At 54.2% G+C, this 22,900-nt stretch overlaps 6 protein-coding genes across 6 annotated transcripts; 3 read left to right on the top strand and 3 right to left on the bottom strand.

Annotated features, from left to right (window-relative positions):
- Positions 1-827: 827 nt before the first annotated feature.
- A1O7_09024 (uncharacterized protein) lies at positions 828-2,669 on the bottom strand (the record flags this gene model as incomplete). The annotated part of the gene is made up of 1 exon (XM_007763013.1): positions 828-2,669. One exon carries the CDS (start codon positions 2,667-2,669, stop codon positions 828-830), a length of 1,842 nt encoding a protein of 613 aa, XP_007761203.1.
- A 1,403-nt stretch (positions 2,670-4,072) lies between these two features.
- A1O7_09025 (uncharacterized protein) lies at positions 4,073-5,790 on the top strand (the record flags this gene model as incomplete). The annotated part of the gene is made up of 4 exons (XM_007763014.1): positions 4,073-4,795; positions 4,843-5,049; positions 5,106-5,462; positions 5,536-5,790. The coding sequence occupies 4 exons, from the start codon at positions 4,073-4,075 to the stop codon at positions 5,788-5,790; spliced, it is 1,542 nt and encodes a 513-aa protein (XP_007761204.1).
- A 1,096-nt stretch (positions 5,791-6,886) lies between these two features.
- On the bottom strand, positions 6,887-8,704 carry A1O7_09026 (uncharacterized protein; the record flags this gene model as incomplete). The annotated part of the gene is made up of 4 exons (XM_007763015.1): positions 6,887-7,095; positions 7,157-7,734; positions 7,803-8,002; positions 8,069-8,704. 4 exons carry the CDS (start codon positions 8,702-8,704, stop codon positions 6,887-6,889), a joined length of 1,623 nt encoding a protein of 540 aa, XP_007761205.1.
- A 1,615-nt stretch (positions 8,705-10,319) lies between these two features.
- Positions 10,320-11,504, top strand: A1O7_09027 (uncharacterized protein; the record flags this gene model as incomplete). The annotated part of the gene is made up of 3 exons (XM_007763016.1): positions 10,320-10,755; positions 10,862-11,386; positions 11,446-11,504. The coding sequence occupies 3 exons, from the start codon at positions 10,320-10,322 to the stop codon at positions 11,502-11,504; spliced, it is 1,020 nt and encodes a 339-aa protein (XP_007761206.1).
- Positions 11,505-12,994: 1,490 nt separating this feature from the next.
- Positions 12,995-14,747, top strand: A1O7_09028 (uncharacterized protein; the record flags this gene model as incomplete). Its single annotated transcript, XM_007763017.1, has 2 exons — positions 12,995-13,324; positions 13,374-14,747. 2 exons carry the CDS (start codon positions 12,995-12,997, stop codon positions 14,745-14,747), a joined length of 1,704 nt encoding a protein of 567 aa, XP_007761207.1.
- A 295-nt stretch (positions 14,748-15,042) lies between these two features.
- On the bottom strand, positions 15,043-16,896 carry A1O7_09029 (uncharacterized protein; the record flags this gene model as incomplete). The annotated part of the gene is made up of 2 exons (XM_007763018.1): positions 15,043-16,798; positions 16,820-16,896. 2 exons carry the CDS (start codon positions 16,894-16,896, stop codon positions 15,043-15,045), a joined length of 1,833 nt encoding a protein of 610 aa, XP_007761208.1.
- Positions 16,897-22,900: the final 6,004 nt, after the last annotated feature.

Here is a 22,900-nt window from a genome sequence, read left to right on the forward strand (position 1 = left end):
CGGGTAGTCCATACCAGCAGATGTTCTCGTAATGCATTGGGGCAGAGCTTAGCTCCACGTGGCGTCTAGAGGGGGGTCGCCAATGACCTTGCAGTCTTGACTCGGGCCGGAGGTCGGACATCGTTGACCGGTATACAGTCTTTGGGATTCTGCCCCAACTTGGCAGATGGCGGAAACTGTCTTTCGAATCACCCAGCAAAATATCGTCTCTAGGTGGAGTGCTTGCAATGTAGATATGTGTGCATGGGAAGACGCTACGTCTAGCTCATCCCCACGGTACCGGTGCTGTGATCAATATGATGACGGGGATCACGGGTCGAAAAAGCAGCACAGTAAACCCTGGTTACAAGGATGTGGCGTTTCGGGGCACTTTCCTAAGGATAAGGCAAGGAATCCTTATACTGGTTTGTGGCGTACTGTGGCACCAGTTTCTTGGCGGCCGTGCTCCCTTGTCTGACTAGCTTGTAGTCTTAAAAATACAGCTCAACGCAAGATGCAGGGAAAAGTTCCGCCGCTTTTGGAGCAGCCGCTATGCTGCTTTCGTTTACTAGCATTTCGTCACGTGCTGTGTAGAAGTCCATAATATACCCATAGACATAATGGCTCTTAGGTGGGTTGTGCATGCGACCAGTCAATGCATGTGGACCGCTCCAATAAAGAGCTACATGTCACGGAGCCTCACGACTGGTCCCCCACGGCAATGGATTTCATCACGTGCGCCTGTCAGAAGCTCGCTGGTCCGCAGATATGACTCCTTCTCAATCTTCTGCACACGGGACGTGTTGAGATAACTGACAGTCCCCAGCTTCGGCAGGCTGTGATTGTTCTTAACTCCAGAAAGCCCGCCACAACTTGTTGGCCCATGGCCCATCTCTCTTTTCGGATGGTTCGACTTTCGGGGTCCGACGCTCCGCTTCCGGCTGCGATTGCTCGTTCGCCAATATGGGGTCGCGCAAGAAGACAGCGGCGATGAGCACGGGGACTGTAAGCCCCGCGGCTGTGATTGTCAGGAGTCGCTGGATGTATTTGTAGCTGACGATGATGGCATCTCGCTCCGGAGAGCCGATGGGATACTCGGGCACGACGTAAAGAGGAGCCGCATAAATAGCCGGAGCCAGAGTGGCGTTGTTGAATGGGGCCAGATTCTTGCTGAGTTCTTCGTACAAGGTCTGGGTCCAGATGGCTCCCGACACGCAGCTTCCAAGGGCCACACCCATGTTGTTGACGGTGAACATGAGACCGATCAGAACACCCATGTGCTGGTGCTTCGCAATGGTTTGGATAAGGATTAAACTCGGGTAAGGGAAAAACCCTCCTGCCAGGCCGACAAACACTTCTCCGACAATGACGCCGACTTTGGCATCAGGGCCGCCTCGATACTTGATCAGCAGACCGATTCCGATAAAGGTAGCCGCCACTCCGCAGAGGACAAACGCTTTAAGACGACGCACTTTCATGACGATCAAACCCAAGATGGCGGCAGAGAGCACCGCACAGAACCCATAGAGCGACGCAATGCGGGTAGCATCTGCGACAGAAAAGTCGTAGGATACACAAAGGAGAGTGAACAAGTAGCTCGCATGGGTCGTATATGCAAATGTGCAGAAGCAACCCAGCCCCAAGCAAGCCCAAACCATACGGTCCTTGAAAAGGTAAAACGGGAGTAACGGGTAAGGAGTTTTACTTTCCCAGATGATAAAAGCCGGGAGCAACACGATTCCGATGATCAGAGGCGCCAATATCCCAGAATTGTCCCATTTTTCGTCCACTCCACCCGCCAGGGTCAAAGGAACCATTATCATGGCCAGGGACGCGGTCAACAACAGCACCCCTATCGTGTCAAGCTCCCAGAAGAGAGTCTTCAGTGACTTGAGTAAGGGAGGGTATCGCCTTCTCGGAGTGGATTTACGAGCCTGACGCCCGAGAAGAACCATAAGCAGGATGAGAGGTGCAGCGCACACGGGATAGATGATGCAGAACATCCCGATACCCCATTTCCAGGTCGTTGTTGATAGCGTTGCTGCAGTCACATTGCCGCTGATCCAGGTGTTGATCAAGTAAGGGAAGTTTGGCGTGAATGCGAAGAAGAGTCGGTCTTTCACCGCCGTGACGTCCGCAATCATAATTCCTGCCATCAAGAGTGACGTTGTATACCCAAGTTGGTAGAGGAATGCACCGGCTGCGAAGCTTTGCACATTATTGGCACACGCCTCGACCACGCTGCCCGCGACGTAAATCACGAGACCGAAGCAGAAGATCTCGATGCGGCCAAAAACATAAGCTAGCTTTGCGATCGATGGTTGGAGGGCGGCGACGACGACTCCCCGGATAACATTGACGGTGGCCAACAAAGAGTGTTGTTGATAAGAAGAGGTGGCGTAGGCCAGATAGGTATTCCGGACGAGATAGTCCAATCCAAATGCGTAGCCGGCCAGGAAGACACTGATAAAGAACGACACTCGTTTTGGCGTGGTCAGGACTTTTGCGATGGCCGCCATTCTTGCTACACCTGGAGACTCTTCAGTTCCTTCAGCATCGATGTGTGGCTCGTGTGATTCTTCATTTTCGCCAATCTTCGAGATCTGGATTCGGTCGTCAAAGGTTCCTTTCCCATCCGTGGCCTGAGCCCCGTTTCGCACGGATTGTGTTGGTGGGTCGGTGACGCCCATGGCTGATATTCCGACGTTGTACTTGAAGCTTAATGTTGTGTCGACCATGCATATACTTTGCAACAAGAACGATAGCCTCGCCAGCTTCGGGGATCTGTGTAAACTTATCGGCCAGCAAGACAGGAGGAGGTGGCTAGATCGGGGCAGAGGACGCACGAGTTGTCACTAGGGGCGGCAATTATATGGACGGCATCACCATCACCACCACGTGGTAAAAGGCTATCACACCACATGGGAAATATGTGGACATCGCGAAAGTGTTTTCAGATCCTCCGATCTCGCACCGAACAGATCTGGAGAAGCAAAGTTGTCCTCCGTGGTCCCCGAATACTGCACAATGCGAACAACCTTACTGTCCAAGATGATCGGTGCTGGACTGAATCTTCGCCTCGGAATTGTGGAAAAAGACACCGAAGGAAATTTAGATCTGAGAATCTGTGGGCCCTTCGCAGACACATCAAAAGAAAAAAACGGGTCTTGTGACCATGTCTTTGTGATATCTTTCTGCGAAAGTTTGGTAAAGTGTCTTCATCAACAGCAGGCACCAACTGCATGTTACAAGTGGGACCCATGAGAGGCCCCTCCCCCTACTCTCCCCGGCACAAAGACGAGGGACCGGCCGAGGCCAAGACAGAAGAACCTAAAGTCTTGCAGACAGGGGTGCAAACAAACACATGATAACAGGGAATGCATTGGGCGCATGGACGTGCGATTGCGAGGACGCTACTGCGGTCTGAGAACAAAGAGAAATAATTCAGCATGATCTAAGGAGATAGATACACCATCAGCATTGCGATAACTTTGCTCTCATTACTCGGTAATCACATTCAAGTTTAGTTCTCCCGTGGCGGATTCGGCTTCATAGTGTCGCTCAAGGTGCTCCGTACCCCTATGTTAATGGTGACCCGCTTCTCGAAGGAGCCCCTTGGCAATGATCCTACACGCCCTACCGATTGGGTGCCGCTCAGAGGACTATCACGTCCTATACTTCGACCAAGGACAACAACAACAATAATTACCACCACCACCTCCACGATCATTGTCTGGGCTTAGCGGTTAAGAACATAGAGGCATTTTGTCGTCTCTAGCACGGCATATAAACCAGATGTGGACTTGGCATACGTCCTCCGATATCGGTATCGTCCTGTGTTCGGGATTTGGGAGTCTGGGTTTCCCAGAACCATGGTCGCGGGTGCCCCAATGACACTGGCAACCCATTTGACAATGCTCGTCAAGGCTATCCAAATGCCGAGGGAGCAGGTGCAATGGGGCACGACAGATTTATGCCGGGACACCACCGACGAGAATGAATATCCTCCCTTCTTGTCAACACATCCAGATCTCCTCAAGGGATTTCCTCTCGAAACTTCTTGTATTATCATAGCCCCTCGCTCTTGTCCGCCATGGGCGCCGAAGCCACTACAGTGGGAGAACATGCTGCACAGCCGGACGATAGTGCCGACTGGGACGGCGATGGCGACCCGGCAAACCCGTTGAACTGGCCATCCATAACCAAAGCGTCGAACCTGTCCCTTTTATCAACAATGGCTTTCATCACGTATTCCCCCTCCGGTCTTCCAATGTTTGTGCCCGGAATGCTGATCGACGGATCTAGGCCTCTTGCATCATCAATGTTTGCCCCGGCCATATCGCGAGTAATGGACGATTTCCACAGTACCGACGAGTTCATGGCCACGTTTTCCGTCTCGGTATATTTGATTGGCTACGGCTTTGGCCCGCTTTTGTTTGCTCCATTGTCAGAGACTTACGGGAGGGTGATCATATACCACGTCACCAACGTTCTCTATGTGGTCTTCACGGTGGCTTGCGCAGTTGCACCTTCATTGGATAGCCTCACAGGCTTTCGCTTCCTCGCTGGCTCAGCGGGGTCGGCCTGTCTTGTCTTGGGTGCAGGAAGTGTGGCCGACATGTATCCTCGCGAGCGACGGGGCTCTAAAATGACAGCCTTTGTCCTGGGCCCGCTCATGGGTCCTGTGGTAGGAATGTATTCATTGCGCAGCACGTCCAGAGTTGGGATTAACATGTTGAAAACAGGGCCTATCGCTGGCGCGTTTATCTCCCAAGACTTGAAGTGGCGATGGATTTTCTGGATCCTGACAATCGCGGTCAGTGCCTTGGACTGGGCAATGATCCGTTGCTGACGATGTTGCAGGCCGGTGTTGTCACGGTGGCATGTCTGTTCTTCTTACGAGAATCTTATGCCCCTGTCCTCTTGGCGAGAAAAGCTGCAAAGCTCAGAACACACGCCGATAGCGCGCCGTCTGTTGCTGCTGACCTAAAGCCTGGTGCAGCTCTACTGAACGCCTTATTGCGTCCAGCGAAGATGTTCTTCCTGTCCACGATTGTTCTGGTCTCGGTGGTATGTATACAGCCAGAACCCCTCATCGTTCAATCTCTAGACCTAATCAAGTCTAGTTGTACATGTCAATAATATACGGCTATCTATACCTCCTCTTCACTACACTCACCGAGGTATATGAAGATACCTATGGCTTCTCTACTGGCATTGCGGGGCTGTCTTTCCTTGGGCTGGGAGTGGGAATGGTTTTTGGTCTGGGTGTCTTCGGCGCGACCAGCGACAAGAGGATGAGAAAGAAGAAGGAGGAAGTTGGGGAAGTCGAACCAGAGTTTCACCTCCAAGCGCTCATACCCGCAGCTGTGTGTATTCCGGTGGGACTGGTTTGGTACGGCTGGTCCGCTGAAAAGAAGGTCCATTGGATTATGCCGATCCTCGGGACCGCATGGGTAGGGTTTGCAATGATGGGTGTCTTCGTAAGTGCTCCAGGCAATTTCCCAGAGCTTGATCTATTACCCGAGGCGGATTGAGTCCTGACACCACCCACAGTTCGCGGTTCAGATGTATCTAATCGATTGCTATCCATTGTATGTGGCATCAGTCACGGCGGCAAACACGGTGATACGGTCGTTAGTCGGTGCATTCCTTCCACTGGCCGGAAAGCCCCTGTATACAGATCTCGGTCTTGGTTGGGGAAACACGGTGTTGGCATTCATCGCCCTTGCAATGGTTCCTCTACCATTCGTGTTTCTGAGATATGGCGCCTGGTTGAGAACACATCCTCGGTTTCAGATCAAGCTTTGACCGCCATGTCAAGATCGATTGCTATTGCAGAACCTCAAATCGGATGAAGAGTTTGCACCAACAGCATATCGCAGGAAAGAGGGTCCAGCCACCAAGATGGGACCAGAGTTGTATCTAGCCTGCTCGACCCTATCGCAGCTCTCCCCTCAGGGCTGTAGCTGCTATTATTACCCATAATGACCGCGCTCAAGATGGTAAACCATTTCATGACTCTGTACCTCCTTGGGAGGCTAATGTTGGCTCCAGGAAAGCTGCCAGGGTGATGCCAAAATGGGCAATGTAATACAGCATTCAAATGCAGCTTGCGCTGCGTGCAATGGTGCCTGTCGATCGACGTTCACGTTTACCGCGGGATCGCAGACGAGCGGGTGATGGACGGGCCTCCTTTTCAAAGACTACCACCGCTAATGCATAGGCGAATGATCCATATACAAAACAACCATTTCGAATTCAACATGCTCTAGGTGAAATTCCAATCAGCAGGATGATTGGAAAACATCCTCGATTCACCTTCCGGCCGATGCACTCAACATCTAGGCGTTCAGGTCGCATCATGGCCCCACTAGAGCGCGGAGGATAGGAGCGTGGGCAGTATTGACTCCGCTTTTTCTGGGTTCGACGATATTCCAGCCTTGCCAATTGCAGCTTTTGCCCGAGGGTGTGCAACCTCCCTTGTACATTGCAGGCTGTAGTCTGTCCTGGGCCTGTTGTCCGATGACAGCCCGATCTCCAGGGTCTACATTCTGGGCTTTACTCGGCCCCAGAAAAGTCTTCAGGCTTGGTATCGACATTCTATACACATGAGCCCACGAATTCCATCTAGGCTGGTTGTTCCTCCCTAAGCCGCTCGCGTCCTGGTAGAGAAGGGAGACAACGAGTCCGACGCTTACTGGAGTCACGAGGCCATTTATTACAAGCTTGCCTGCGGGAAAGAATGTGAAGCAGAGCAAGGGATCTCTGGAGGACGACAACTATACAGTCTTTGATCCTTAGGCCTCGGCCTGCTTAACAACTAAACCTCTCGAAACCACAGAGCGATAGCCCACATTTCAGATCAAGCCTATCTCCGTCACGTTAATTATCTGAGATCAACGAGCTAATGTGGCACAATGGAGCTGCGTCGTCGCTCGACATCTTCCGCCTTTGCCGGAGGGCCCTGGTAGTTCTTCTTGCCCCATGCCAAGTACCAGATGCCACAGATCAAGACCCCGCCGACAAAGACGACGGAGGCATAATTCATGGTGTCCGCTGTGGTGGGGTTGAAGAAAGGGAAGCTGAAGAGAGGCAACACGAAGAACGACCACGCTGGCAAACATCTTGTCAGTCGAGGACTTGGCCGACAGAAGGGGTGGGGGAAAGCACATACCAATTGCGATGACATTGCAGACCACGCCAATGGTGCCAAAGTTCCACGATCCCTCGTTCAAATGTGTGCGCCCGCCGATGAGGGAGACGAAGATGGGCATGACGTAGGCAATGGTCAAGAAGATGACTCCCGAGCCGCTGAACGCGTTGAATGCGGCGTATGAGCCGAAATAAATGAGGCCCAGAAGGAGCTGCACCACCATACTGAGCATCATGGCATTCAGGGGTACGTCCAGCTTCTTGTTCACTTTCTTCCACCAATTCGAGCCGGGTATCGCGCCGTCTCGTGAAAACGCCCAGATGCAGCGGGACGCCGCAGTCGTGCAGGCCACGCCGCAAAAAATGGCCAGCACGAGGATGGGCACCGTGAGGGCAAAGGCGCCTCCTTCGTTGCCGATCGCCGAGCGCAAAATGAACGGCAAGGGCTGGCCGTACGGGTCGCTGATGACGTCAAGCAGGTCGGGCAGGACGAACATGAGAGGGATGAGGAAGATGATGCCGCAGAGCCAGTTGAGAATGAGAGCGCCGCACATCGCTTTGGGGACTTGGGTCGCGGGTTCTTGGACCTCTTCACACATGCTGCGCGGGGTCAGAGTTAGACCAGGTCATATCGGCTGGGAGGGTGCGAACGGTGTCGAGGAACTTACGAAAGGATCATTCCCGTGGCAGAGGTCGCGTAGGCAGCATGTAGCAGTCCGATGCAGAACGACCAGCCTTCCGGCCAACCGGTGTTCGCCTCAAACTTGCCAAACGCAAAACTGCCGCTGTTGCGGCCGTTCTTTGCAATGACGAGGACACAGATCAGAATGGCAAACACGCCGCCAAACGTCCAGTAAATGGTCATGGTCTATCAAATTGTTACCAAAACAGGGCAAGTGGGTATCGCATGAGGGCATGATCGAGATCTACTTACGTCCAGCAACGGCAGCCACCGGTTTCCCAGCGCGGAAATGGCGTTGCAGAGCAGAGTAATGGCGAAGAAGATGAGATAGTATTGGTAGGTCTCGGCGGCGAAGATCCCGTTGCCTTCGGAGTCCTGGAAGATATTGATACAAGCGACGAAGAACAGGGTCGTGCCGAAGTTGACCGAGAGCGTGATGGTGATATTCCCCAGCGTGTACGACCATCCACAGATCCAGGCAGCGATTCTGCGCCATTTGGGCGGCGAGAGCATGAAAGTTTGGTAGTAGACGCCTCCAGCCGTTGGGTAGACCGTGGTGATTTCGCCCAGCGAGACAGCGAGACAGAAGATGATGGCGCAGACTAAACACCAACCCCAGATGACAGCGACAGGGCCACCGCCGGCGATCGGATACAGCAGGGTCGTCGACAAGCCGTAGGGCACCGAGGCGAGCACGAAAGACATGAAGGCGACCTGAAAGGTGGACCTTGATCTCACAAGCTCCGCCTGATAACCTAGGATGTCGAGCAATTCGTCGGCACTACTTGCCATTTGTGCTACACTGGTTCTTTTCTCCTTGGTCTGGGCCTCGCCCATGCCGTTGTCCTGTAACACGCCCTCGTTCTGAGGTGGGCGAGCACGTGCCATGGTGATTTGTATGCTCTAAAAGAGCAGCCTCGAGCCCGAGAACCGGCGCTTCTGGCAGGAAGTCGGCGTGGAGAGGTCCGGAGGAGGGGGGGTGGGCGTCGTGGACACAACGAGAGGCACGGGAGGAACGCACGGGGGCGCAGGGAGGAGGCAGGGAGGGTCACGAAGATCACAGGGCGAGCTGGAGGAGGGAGCAGAGCTCTTTATCACGAAGTCGCAGTCAGCATATACTTGCCTAGGTAGACCAAGGTGGGCACAGCACCCTGGCCACCCAAGCTTTTCATCGATGTCACGGTAAAGGTGAGGTGGAAGCTGTTAGTTCGATCAGTGGTGGGGGGATTGGCTTCGAAGGAAACGAGCTTCGTCTTTGGAGAGCCGCCGCCAAGCCCACACCCCCCGCCACTTTCCAATACGCGCCAAGCTGCCAAGGTTGTCCTCCATCCTCGGGTACCTCTCTCGATCTACGATAGCTCGTGAGGGTCGAGGAGGGGGTGGTGACGTAGTAGCGCGTCCTCTAGGCGACGGAGGTGAGAAAAGCGGCGGCGCGCCGAGCACCCGACTATACCCGAAGCGGCGAGCTGCCTAAACCGCAGGCGGATTTCCCGGCACTTACTTTACTGAGACAATACCCACTCTTATTATAATTTATATAGGATTACCTAATTTTCCGAGACCACCGTAAAAGGATACCACCAAAAATTTTAGTCAGACCTAAGGATAATCCTAATAGAGTACCTAGGATTATCCTTAGGTCTCATACAAACTTCGGGGTTTTTGCAGCTGCCCTAAGGGTATCCCACCAATATCCTTAGAGCGCGTGATCCTTGTACCCAGGGTTTACAGTATTGGCCGAATTGCAGTATAGGGCTAATCTCGCAGCAGACATGGAGCTGCAGGTTCATCCTTGCCTTCTAAATGACCTTTGCCTTCCCTGGTGGGGTTGGTTGCTCGGCCTGGTGAATACCTCGAAAAGGCAGATAGGACTATCAAAGATCTATAGAGGCGAGCAGCAAAAGGCTCGCGGAAGCCCAATGATCCATTTAGGGGGTCTAGTCACTGCTCTGAAAGCACGTGGATAGTGCTCGCTAGTGGGGAGCATAAGTATATGCTGTGGAGAGAAGACCGGCTTTCTTCCGCCCGCGCCCCCGGTGAAGAAGCTCGAGAGCATAGAGAATCGTTCAGACCTAATTTGTGTGACTTTTCTGTGGTGATGGGTTTGTAAATCGTAGTTCGTGGTGTCGGGATATCACTGCCGCACATACAGCCACTCGTCGGCACCCGAAGGCCGCGGGCTGCATGCAGTGTGCATTCCAGGCCACGAGTCAGGAATATCTGAGTGGACTCCCTCTCTGGTCCCGAGGTTCATTCAAGAGTAAATTTCACATCACTGGGTCCAAATTCCATACTATCTTAGCAGGGAAAGTCCGAGGCCGGAAAGGTCGTCGAAACCGTGGAGGATGCATTCGAAACCTCCGCCAGCTATTGATCAAACAGCTCTCGTTCTCTTTCTGCTCTCCCAATCAGCTGTTGGATTGCTACGCTGTGTCGGAACGTCTACGCATCTATATCTGTATTGTCCGTCAGTTGCAGCAGCCGTGGCCGTCAACGTATCACCATGAGAGCGATCCAACTTCCGGCCTTGGTCAAGGGACCAAGCGAGCTTCGTGTCGCAACCTTACCAGACTTTCAACCGCATCCCTCGAAATATCTAGTCAAGCTCCATGCCGCAGCTGCAAACTTCTTTGACAACCTGCAAATCCAAGGAAAGCATCAGCAGAAGCCCCCACTGCCTTTCATTGCTGGGAACGAATTCTCAGGAGAGATTGTCGCTGTGCCGACCGCGACACGGGATGATGGAAAACAATGGCGTTTCAAACGAGGGGATCGCGTCTTTGGAGCAGGGCTGGGAGCGTTCGCGACTCAGTTTGTGGCGAGCGAGGCTGATTTGAGACCCGTTCCATCGGGGTGGAGCTACCTGGAAGCCTGCAGTCTCTTCTATACGGCACCTACCGCTTATGCGGCACTGATATTGCGTGCACAGGCAAAGAAAGGTAAATGATTCTCCTCAAACAGGAGTGGCGGCGGTCTTGCCTTTTGCCGGTTACGGTGTAACCTCTATACAAAGGCCAAGCGGAGATGCTAACCTCGAGCGTGCAGGTGACTATGTGCTCGTCCACGCTGCTGGTGGTGGCGTTGGCCTCGCCGCGGTGACGATTGCCAAAGCACTCGGCATGTACGTGATCGCCTCGGCCGACACAGACAAGAAGAGACAAGTCGCGAAGAGTTTTGGGGCACACTTTGTCGTTGACGCCAAAGGCGACTGGGCCGAGCAAGCAAAGCAGTGCACACCCGACAGGCGCGGCGTGGACGTTGTTCTGGACCCCCTGGGGGCCATTGACCGCAGTCTAAAATGCATCCGCTGGGGTGGTCGGCTGGTCGTCATCGGTTTTGCAGCCGGAGAGATCGAGAAGATCGCCACGAACAGGATATTGTTGAAGAACGTCGCCGTGTCGGGTCTGTTCTGGGGCATGTACGCGACTATGGAACCTGAAAGTGTGGTGGACGTCTGGGACAATCTGCTGAAGATGATTGAGAAGGGCGGGATCAAACCTCTGAACTACACCGAGAAGGACTTCCAGGGGTTGGAAGAGATCCCAGCTGCTTTGGAGCTGCTCTCTACCGGTAGGTTCATCCCGTCCCCGTTGCATGTCCGCCTAAACTGAGCTTCTTCTCTGCAACAGGCACGGCGTGGGGGAAGATTGTCATCGATATAAGCAAGCAAGGAAAGACCAAGCTGTAAGCTTGCCTGCAGGGTAGCTCTCCCCAGGCTGTAGAGCACCGTTCGAAGCCTGTCGGCGGTTGTCTGCTTCGACAGTTCTCTCCTGGTGTGACAATCAGAGCCTTTGCAACCGACGTTATGGCACGGATATGGCCATTCCGTCATATCAAGCAGCGATTGCTCTAGGCACAAGTCTGGCTGCTGTTGTTCCCTACAGGCATGAAATGGGCACTCTGATTGGAGAAGTCCTCGCACTCTCTCCTACAGATCGATTGCTGGAAGTGGAAACACTGTGTAGCTAACTTCAAGGACGTTCATAATACAGCTGGTGTAGCCTAAGTGTCGTTCTCCGAGCTCGTTGTCGTTGTCATGCGCATGACGGACCCGGCTCCGCATATCATTCCTGCGACAACCTCTGATCCAGGGGTTTACAGGATTGCTATCGCATTAGGGGTGGTTCCAACACCGCCAAAGACATCCAGTGGCGCGCTGGTGAAGAACAACGACCAGCGCCCATGCTTCTCGTACTCCTGGGATAAATTCATCCGGGAACACATCAGCGGCCGGTGTGTCACCGCGTCGAGTGGTTAGCGCATGGCTCGATCTCGTTCTGGTAGCAGCCAGGCTTGGGGCGCGCTTGAAGACATTGTTGGTGCGAGGCTCGTGCTAGGACTAGCACGTTGCCTTGCTGATAGCGGCCGTGAGCTGCACCGCAAACCCGTAGAGCTGTTGCCACTCGTTCTACCTGGTACAGGTCGCTCAGAGCCTGTACACCAATGGCGTGATGCAAGGAGTCAAGGCTGTGGCCCATTCTGCGTCTGGCCAGGCTTCGGCTATCATCCACTGGGAAGGCGCTGTCAGTCTCCTGTCGGGGTGCGGGTCGCACGTCGATCCCACCAATGAATAGCGTTCCCAGCTGGGACGATGTGGTGCCGATTGTTTGGGGACGTTCGTCCTTCCGGAGATCTGACCGGGACACGGCTCGACCGCAATCGCGCTTGCTTACAAGTTCGGCCTTTTCGAAAATGGTTCTCAGCCGTCGATGGCGCCAATGCTTAGGTAGAAATGATGCTGCTGCACTCGACAATCTCAACGCCCTCCACTGACCGCCCAAATACGTCACACCTGAGATCACAAAAATGATGCTGTCACCCACTGCAGAGTCGAACGAGGTGCCAAAGATCAAAAAGAAGGCGAAGCTGGCCGCACGAAACACTGACACAGCTGCCACCATTCGGAAACATCGTAACAAGGCCGCCTGTGTCGTGTGTCGCAGGCGGAAGGTGCGGTGTGATTCAGAGCAACGAGGGACACCATGCACCAACTGTCTTCTCGACGGCGCGGAATGCCAGCTGCTCGACCCTTCCAGAAGGTCAGATCCCTCTCAAGAATCAAGGCATTGTAGCTGACTTTTACGCGATAGCAAGCCAAGCTCACTGTTGCGCACGTCCAGGACAACTCCTTCTACGCCAGCATCCGAATTGGCAAATGTCCAGCTTCCTCATGCGTGCATGAAGCCGGTACCGCCGACGCTGTCGCGAGACAAGCTGCAATATCTCATGGCCAATCATGCGTTCAATGTTCCCAACGATGCCGCCGTCAAGGTGCTCCTCGCGACATATATCGACCATATTCACAGCGTCTTCCCCATATTCCATTTACGGAGCTTACTGGAAACGATTCTGACCACCCCCCATCAAGGCTGCCGAAGAGATTTGAGCCTGATGGTCTTCCAGGCCATTATGGCTGCAGCCGTGGTGTTTGTTGGACCTGACGTGGTCAGGCAGCTTGGGTGGCCGACAAGGAACGCTGCTAGAAAGGCCCTGTTTGAGAGAGTCAAGGTTTGTTGACTGAATCTTGCGGGTACACTTGTTGCTGATCTCGTGACAGGCGCTGTACGACACAAACTACGAGACGGATCGGCAGAGCCTTTGCCAGTCACTGATTCTCATGAGCATTGCAAAGGAGGACCCAGAAAAGCCCGAAGACTCCAGAGCGTGGGTTGATCTCGCGTGGCTACACCTGGAATGCGCCCAATCCCAGGCGTGCTTGCGAGACGGACCAGGTCCCATCCCACCATCGGCACTCTGGCGTCGCATCTGGTGGGCCTGCTATGTTCAGGACCACCGTCTGGCGATCGCTTGCAAGAAGTCCGTGGTACGATCGTTCACGACCAACGATAGCGTCAAACTCAAGCTCGACGATTTCGACATCCGGTGCTACCCATCTCTTGTGACCGAGGCTCTCCCATCACTATCTTTGCTGCAACGGACGGATCTGCAGGAAGAGTACACCAGGCTGTGCTTGGCCAACAACGAATTGTACGCCTGTCTTGACAGCACTCTTGCCTGCGACCAGATGTCTCTACACAGCGGCCCCTGGGCTTACCCGGGCACGAAGAGTCCCCGAGACCGGTGGTTCCAGACCCGATCCAGCGGGACTGTCAACCAATGTGCCCGACAACTCCACGGTTGGGTGCAGTCCTACGCACCGTACGTGATGAGCCCACCACAGCACACCGAGACCACGATCAATGTTCTGTCGGCGCGCCAAATTGAGCTACAAATCATCTCGGCTTCTGCGCTCAGCCTGCTCATCTGTTCTCAGCTCAGCCAATCCGCGCAGCCGGTCGAATTCGGCGTGCACGAATCCACCATCAAGCTCATCCACGCCGCTACCGAGGTGACGGAGGGTTTCCTCTTCCTCAGACGGCATCGTCTGTTATCTTACGTCTCGGCAAGTGTCCTACAATTGCTGATGCCGGCCGCTCTTGTCCACCTCAGGCAATGCTACACCGAAGTGCCCTCCGTTCGAGAGAACAGCGTCTCCCTTCTTCGCCAATGCATCAAGGTCTTTGCCAGCCTGGAGGACACCTATAGCTCAGCAAGGTCTAGCTGTCTTGTGCTAGAACAAGCACTCGATCGACTGATGGCGCACATCAGCAAGACCGTTTCGCATGGGGACTACACAACTTCCGAGGATGGAAGGCGCCAACATTCACCTCCGTGCTTGTCAACGGATCTTGAGGTAGACTGTGGTTCGGAGAATCCATACAAGGGGGCACAACAGCTACGTTCTCCATCGGCGTCAGCAGTGTTTGAAGCCTTTTTGGACAGCGAAGACGAAGCGAATGACACCCTCTTCGCCACACCGGGGACGGTCGACTTCGACAGTGGCGTCCAGGATAGCTCCTACAGTTCTTACGTCAACCTTCGAGATGTGGAGCAAGACCTATTGTACCAGCTCACTCTTTTCTCGGGCTAGGGCAAAGCATTTTTTTACTCTTCTACAAACGCCAACGACTGATTGCCATGGTCGGGCTCCAGAGTTGACCGCAATGACCGGGAGATTGTGATAAGTTGCAGTGTGAAACCAATATGCAGCTACACCATCGTGCCACGACTGTTGACCAACACGTTGAAAGGTAATACATTTTCGGACCAGTATTGTCAGGTATAGAACTCGAATGTCACTTGCACGCCCGGCTCCCAGCTACTGTCTCCAGATAAATACATGTGTGATTCCATGAACAGACCTTGAGCCCAATGGCCCTACGCCATCAACACATCCTTTGAAAAGGGTCCTGCCCCGCGACACCCTCTGCATCGAAGGTATGGAACACATCGAACTGGGCGGACATTGGCAAGTGTTCATCAAAGGCGAACGGGCTGTATTCAGATAGCCCAGTGCCGTCGGGGATATCAACGTCCAAGGGGAGAGGGCCTTCCACAGCCTCCTGCTCCGGGGCGCGGTTCTCCAGAAAACTGGAAGGGCTGGCGGAGACGCGTGTCGGCCGAGGTCGACTCTCTACGTAATCGGTCTCCAGATGGCAGACTCTGATGATCAATTGAATGATCTTGCGCGCTCGTCTTGCGACCACGTACGTAGACTCCAGTTCTCCCAGCGCACGTACGCACGTCTTGAGCGAACGCATCTGTGCTGAGACGTCGGCAGATTTTTTCTCGGCGATCAGAGCGACAAGAGTTGTGGAAGCCAGGGCGATAGAATGGAGCGCGACGCCCGACAATGTGGTGACGTCTCCATGTTGTTGCTGGAAGTTCTGGAGACAAGAAGCCATCGCGGCCGAGTAGGTGATACACTGTCGTCGAGAATAGGCACTGCCGGCCTCTGACTCGCTGCTCGAACGGCTTCCGAATTTCGCGGTGGGTTGATGCAGCAAGATCATGGCCGCGCAGAACATCAAGTGTAGACTGGACACCGACGCCGGGCAGCCGTTGTGGTACCGAAGCGAGGCATCAAGGTGGGATTGCCAGGATTGCAGTGCCCGGTCAAACGCTTCAAGTTTCTCGTAGGCGCGAACATCGGCGTTGAGAACGTCGCAGATATTACCCACGATGACAAGTAGTGAAACCCAAGCATAGGCCATCTTGGCCTCCCATGAATGATTGACTTCCATCCACGTTGCTTCTTGGGCGGCAATATCGCCTACGTTGAGACAGTGTGGGCGGCCTAGATAAAGAGCCCACTGCCGGTCGAATACCACGCAGGCCCAGAACGCTAGCTGCCGCGCCTGGACATCATCGCGAGACAGGCTGCCATGGGGCGTTTTGCCCGTAGTGTTCTTGTGGATGCCGAGGTCAATAGCTAATCGACATGCATCCCCCGTGAGAAGCCAGCCCTTGGTGTCTCGCCCGATGGCACTGTATAACACCGACAGGAGGAGGAGCGCTTGGATGGTCGTGATTTGAGGTCTTTTCAGCTCCTCTTCCGTGTGTCGTGTGGCTTCGGCCAGGAGATACGGCAACTCCTCGCCGGGGTCGTCAAAGTTTCTCGGGAGAGCCAGCTGCTTTAGATCTGCTCGAGGCGAGATTCGCGCCCCACAGGCGTAGACGGCATACAGAAGGGCCTTGCTAACGTACTTCGAATTCCCCTTTTCCAAGCCTTCCAGGAACGTGTCCTTTTGGAAGACCTGGAGGACGGTGTGTTGGAACCTCCAGTACAAGTCGAGCAGGTGGGCTTGTGTCTCCAGATCGATATCACTGATAGTGAAGTCGTCTTCGTTGAGGGCGGTCTCCCCCCACGGTTCAAGTATCGACACTGAGATACTCTCCGTCAAGTGCACGCTGGAGGTTGGGCCGAAAAACTTGTACTGTCCTTCAGCGTCGCTGTTCAGTTGCCAGCCACGTTGGGTCAGTCGGTAAATCAGGTTTTGGCTGCGTGCCTCTGCTTCGGCGGCTGATGCGTCCTTCTGAGACTCGGGATTCGGATGTCGCTGGGAGCGCGCCTCCGCCAGTGCGGCTTCGAGTCGTGCAATGCGAGCGTGCAACTCCCTGATATGGGATTTTGATGACGGACTGTTTTCGTCAACTTCTCACTTATTCAAAAGACGACAACTCACTTCTTCCGTTGGTCTCCATTGGGCCAGATACAAGTGACGCCCAGCTTTCTGCATCTTGGGCAACCATCTGGAGCGTATTCGCACTGGAAAGCAAGCAATCAGTCCGCCTGTTACCGGCAGACATGGCGTTGTCAACTTAGCCATACCTTAGTCTTCTTCAGCCTGCAATATGTGCAGGCGAGCGTGTTTCCATGGGTTGCATCCCTCTTCGAGCTTTTCGGCTTGCGTGGGTGGCTGGGGCCGTTGATGGTGCTGACGACGCTGTCTGATCTCGCGGACGCGGCCTCCATTCTCCGTGGAACCCCAAATTATTCCAGTGGTCGGAAGTTGCTCGCTAACTCGGAGGTTATGAGAATTCTTGCCATGTACTCTCGAATATTGGAAAGTCCTGAAGCTCTGACAATCTAAGGCAAAGGTACCCCGCGTTACCCTCGGATGTGATCGTGGAGGCACCTTCCGGGGGAAGGATCCCGGGCATCGACCTCCGGCGTCCAAGCCGGGGAACGGGCCATTTCTGGTGCTCACGTGAACGCGAGGCGGCACAAACACAAGGACTCAGCCACTCAGCTTCGCGTCTCTCACACACGATGGTCCACGGCTGTTTTTGCATGCACTCGAATCAGACGGTCGGCTTCCCGACAACCGTTCAGCCAAGGTTCAATGCTGGACTGTAATGTGCGCTCTTGTGCCGTGAAATGCCCCGGGTAAGAACCCGTTCGTTTCGAAGCTGCCTTCCAACCACGAATGGCGATCTCACCATTTAGAGGAGGGCATCTGATACTAGAGACATCGACTGACCTGTAGACACATGAACTTCTCTGGGAAGCTACCACCGCTGGTGGCAACTACGCGCCGGGAATGGTTGGGGGGCTCTGACAGCCCCACCGTTCCGTCCCTTCGGCTAGCTCGACTTCATCGACTAAAGTGTACACGTGGTTGCAGGACCACTCTATTGTTTTCGTGCTTTCTGGTTCCGGTGGGAGCCCACTAGACCAAATCTGATTTGACCTGGAGCGTGGAGTATGTATGCCCTGCGCCAATAATACCGAAGGAAAACTACATGCGTTACACCAGCCGTAAGTCTCGTCATCGGTCACGGACGAATTTGCGTGTACATAGAATAGGTGAACCTCGTCCATATCTCGACAAAGTCAATCGGCTATGCATGCGTAGTCTCTAGTATAGTTGTCCGCCTAATCAGCACACGCAGCTTTTTCTGAGATATGGCATATCTCGGCTTCGGAGACCTCAGCGCCAGCCTACTCCAATTTCGCAGGGTCGGACGGTCACTACTGTAATAGGGTTGAGAGAGGTTAGGGGTTAGCAAGGCTGCCACTTCGCTGGACACAGTCCAGCCTAGCAACCGAGCGTTCTGATTGGCTGGCACTCTAGCGCAAGGCTGCGCTTCTTTTCCTTTTCGTACTTGTTTACTTCACGGATAGCACATAGATGGCAGACAGACAAGCAACGCATGCAACACCGACACTCTACTCAAGATCTTTGCGCCGTTCCTTCAAGATGTAGTGTGTGGTTTAGTTTGAGATGCCCTGCCAGCCGCCGCACGAGAGGCATATCCGTTTGGCCATGACGCCTCGCCCCAGTTCACTACAACGTGGATGTTTTTGCGCTTTGTAGCGAGCTTCTCAAGCCGGCCAGCGGTGTCCCGACTTCTAACGATGGCAGACACTTGATCCTTCGGATCGGCAGAGTTGGGCGGCGAAGTCAGTACGATGCCTTTGCCATGGCTACAGTTGTAGTGCCATGACGTGAGAGGTATCTGGTCGAATACACTGCAGTTCCTTGGAAGCTTTTGCGAAGTAGGATTAATTATGCATCCATGTTTGTATCGTTCGCTGGTACCAGCGGTCACTTTTTCCATTGTACTGTATATATTATTGCAGCACGATTCCTTTCGGAATCGACAGTAGACATTGAAAAACAGGGCTTCCCCACTATTTAACCAGGGCTTCCCTACTATTTGACTAGGGCTTCCCCACTGTTTAGCCAGGGTTTTCCCACTGTTTAACCAGGGCTTCCCCACTATCTAACCAGGGCTATGTGCAAGATTCTGCCAGCAGAAATGCCTCCTCAACTCCCCGGCTGACGGATAGGGTGTTAGCCAGCACGCTGAAGGCAGAGGGGCTTTTACACGCAAAGTAGTGGCCACCCTACCGCTGTCACTGCCTTCTCCTCGATCAACCCCCAACCGCTTCCTAGCCTCCTGACCAACTCATGACCCTCACACACTGCCAATCAGTTGACCGTATCCGCAGTACCTCAAGAGTCACGCTGTCTCCCGTACGGATACAAAGGAACTACTATGAGGTTCCGCTCAAGAGACATAGTAGAGTACTATATCGCTATTTAGTAGCCTCAGGGTTCTTTTCCTGGTCGGGGGTTGATGCCTGCAGGAGTGGCCGCCTACAAGGTCGGTTCGTAACAAGTTGGCGAGAAGCGAGAGGTTGGTCGTGCAGATAGAGCAAACTGCGGCAACTTGATCGATCATGCGATCTATCTGCAGGTACCCAGTAGAGCCACTTCGCGCTCGGCGCTATTGAACGCGCTATGAGTTTGTGGATTTTACCGAGCCAGAATTGCTTACTAAGCGGTTTGTTTGCTTGGGCGCAACAAGGTTAGTGTGGTCACATGATATGATCCGGTCATTGGATAATCCCCACACTCAAGGCTATGCGTGTGCGAAGGCGACAATTTGTCGCATCAAAGAAATCTTCCCTCCCAGCATGGCGACTTCGGCGCCGAAAGACATCCTGTTCTGGACTTGAAGCACGTCAAATCAAATTCAACTCCTTCTACAGTCCCTCCGCGAAAACTTATGGACCCATATCGCTCTTGAAGTCCAAAGGCGACCTCATCCCGGCGTTACTGTGATTTCGCAGGTTCCGGAGATATGTTAACGAGATAGTGGGTGCATTCGTGGATAGTCATTGGAAGAAGGTAGAGTTCACCGAAAATATGGCGATCGCGTGGTATTGATTGATGGCGTCTCAGATCTCAGTTGATCCGGACCTCCGAGACCTCGTCGAATCCCACCGCAACGTTCTCGAGCCCTGCCCACCCTGGTTATCCTTGAATCCGGCTCTTCCTTTTTGGACGATGAGAAGTCTAAAAACGACTTGGGTCGTAGAAGGTTGACCCTTTTCCCATTTGAGAACCTCGTCGCCGCTCGTTTGAAGCACGCCGCTGCTCGGCACCGGTCTTCAACTTCAGAAAAGATGCCAGAACTGGTCCGATCTTCGTCAGGTCAATCTCGAAAAGAGATCTTGGAAGATGCGTATATCGTGGGATAACTGGATTCGAAGCCCTAGGCAGTTCTGCGTCCTTAACGGACACGTTAAAGGCACACCACCAATGGGCCGGTCTGAGCAGTATGGGAAACCCTCTTGAGCCAATCCTCCATGGCGAGAATTCGCGCTTTTACCAGACGTGAGCCCCCCGAAATGCAGCAAGGACTGTGTCAGGCAATTGTCAGGACATTGGACATGAAATATCGCATCAACAGTCTGCTGCTCGGGCTGGATGATTTAGCGGCTGGGCCGACAGCGGAAGGCAAGACGATCCGTGCCGCTTGGGAGATCCTTGTCGGGAAAGATAGTTTGCCGGAGGATGAAAACGACTTTCGCTTCACGAACCTGACGGTGAGATTGCTGTCGGAAAGCCGAAATCGAATACAGGGTTGTCGGAATGGTAGAGTGATCGAGAATTTGCAATGGCACGTCCAAATGCCTCATTCCATTACCTAATCAAGTAAACGATCTATGCCCCCAAGAGATTTGTTGTTCATTTGATGCTTCCGCAACTCGAATGGACGTGCTCAATGTGTGACGGCAGGTCCTGGTCCCAGTATAGCGTCCGGCACGGAGAATCTCAATCCCCGGTCAGAAGGGAAATGCTGGGCATCACTTGGGAATAGTTGGTGTTCATCCTCGCTGAAAATTAGGCCACTGCAGAGAGCCCGCGACGGAGCGTAAGATACCTGGGTTTTCAAGGTACGCTGGGCTACCGTGTCCAGCTTCGGACCCTGGTTCCCTCGTATCCTCGCCGCCCGGAGACGGAAAATGTGTTTTGTCACAAGCAGCAGGGGCCTCCTCCCTCCGAGACAGCGGTGAATCTGGTCCGAACTCGTGGACTGCGGGCGCTCGCCACTACGCACTTGAGTGCAAGCTCGTTCCTCGTCAGCGGACATTATCTAAAACCGCACCTCTTCTCCCGCTTGCTCGCGATCGAGTCCGCTTGACTGGCCGAAGGGATAAGCTAGACGGTACCAGCTACTTCTGTGGTGGAGGCGGACAGGCCGAGTGAATGATGGGCCCGAAAGGGCAACGCTCGCAGGCGTCCGTCACTTTTCGTGCCTGTTGCGCACCACTCCGATCCCTCCTTCTCGATTGCCCTCTCTTTCCTGCTTCCGAATCCAGCTTCGCCTAGGACGTCCGCCTCGGGCGAGGCAGAATCCAAGCTTGGCTCAACAGTCCTTGGCCAATGCCCCTCGCAAGCCGGGCGCCGGGTTTGCAGGGCAGGAGGGCACAGCTTAGTGGCGATGACGGAGCGTGGAGGATTGTTGGTGCGTCTCGGCTCTCGCATTGTGTCGCCCATATGCAGGCCATCTCAGTAGGCATTTCTGCCATTAGCTCACATCGAGGGATCCGAGGGATCGTGCGCCTCAACAGGCCAAGCGTTAGGCAGGTCCGGCAGTGTGTAGGGCGAGAATCACTCGAGTGTGAACCCAACAAGCCGGCTAGGAGGGTGCGACCGACAATAGACACCGTCGGAATGACTCGCTCAGTTGCATGTATATAGATGGTGACCTCGTGCAGCTGGGCGCAGGTCGTCGACGAGAAGCTGCGAGAGGCGGGAGGACGTAGAGCCCTTCGTTACTTGGGTGCATGGCGATAGCGCACGTGGTGGGACGGAGGGAGGAGCTCGCGGTTCGAGCATGGCGGCGACGACATGGAAAAGACGACGGCTTTAACGATCCCGGGGAGTTACTCTAGAGGGTGGTGGGAGGGCGCGCGGTCCACGACAGCGAAAGTGAATCGAGCAGGCCTCTTGATTTCGCTCAAGAAGTGACGTCAGGGGGAACTCGTGCCTCGCAGCATGACGGTGGTGCTAGGGTCAGCTCGAGTTGGCCTTCGGGCGAAGCCAGCAGAGGGCAGAGGGTGGAGAGATCGTGGTCGTGGAGGGACTATCTGGTCGCAAGTGGAGGGGAAAGCAGCGAGGATCGGTTATGTACCCTCAGAAGCGGCAGAATTTAAAGGACGCGCCAGAAGCCGCCTTTCCCGCTCAGGTCAAGCGGCGCCGCGACACTAATCATCGAAACGGCCACCGAGCGGCGCTGCTTGTCACGACCGCCTGGATGATGATTCGGTCGCCTTCACAAGCCTCTGGTCATATCCACTTTGGTTCCTAATGCCAATCATCGCTGGGCGCGGACCGCCCAGTCTGACCGGCGTTGCACTATCCCTGTCCAGGCGGCACGACCTTTCGCCCCACGCCGGGTGAGACACGCGTGAGAGCGCACCCTGACTCGCGGGAGCCGGGGGTGAGCACAAGGCGGCGTCACCATCTTCCCCAATGCGGATGAGGTCGCTGCAGTTTTACTCAACATTGTGGCATTTCAAGTGGTGGTGGGCAAGGAATTGAGCGTGCATTGACCAGTCCGAGAACATCATCGCACAACATCATCCAGCCGAACGAGCGAGCGAGTGGCCATTTTCAGGTGGCTTTTGTCTTGCTCAGCGGAAATTCATCCGCTTCCACTTCCACTGCCTCTGTCGGTTCACTCGATTGCCACTACTCCGTACTTGGGTGGGTTTGGGTTTGCTAGACGACATCACCAACTGCGCTTGAACTCGACTTCCCACAACTTCACACTGTCACTATTACCACCATCCACGACTTTTGCCTCATGAGATTTATCACGACGTTCTGTTGATCTGCCCTCGTCGGCTTCTTGATCATGCCTCAGGCAGGCACTCTTGCCCTGAGCAACTTCCTCAACGCGGCGGCGGGCTCTTCCAGCAGAAAGGTGTGGTTCTGCATC

The sequence above is a fragment of the Cladophialophora yegresii genome, assembly GCF_000585515.1.
Source record: "Cladophialophora yegresii CBS 114405 chromosome Unknown aczIN-supercont1.6, whole genome shotgun sequence".
Taxonomy (NCBI): domain Eukaryota; kingdom Fungi; phylum Ascomycota; class Eurotiomycetes; order Chaetothyriales; family Herpotrichiellaceae; genus Cladophialophora; species Cladophialophora yegresii.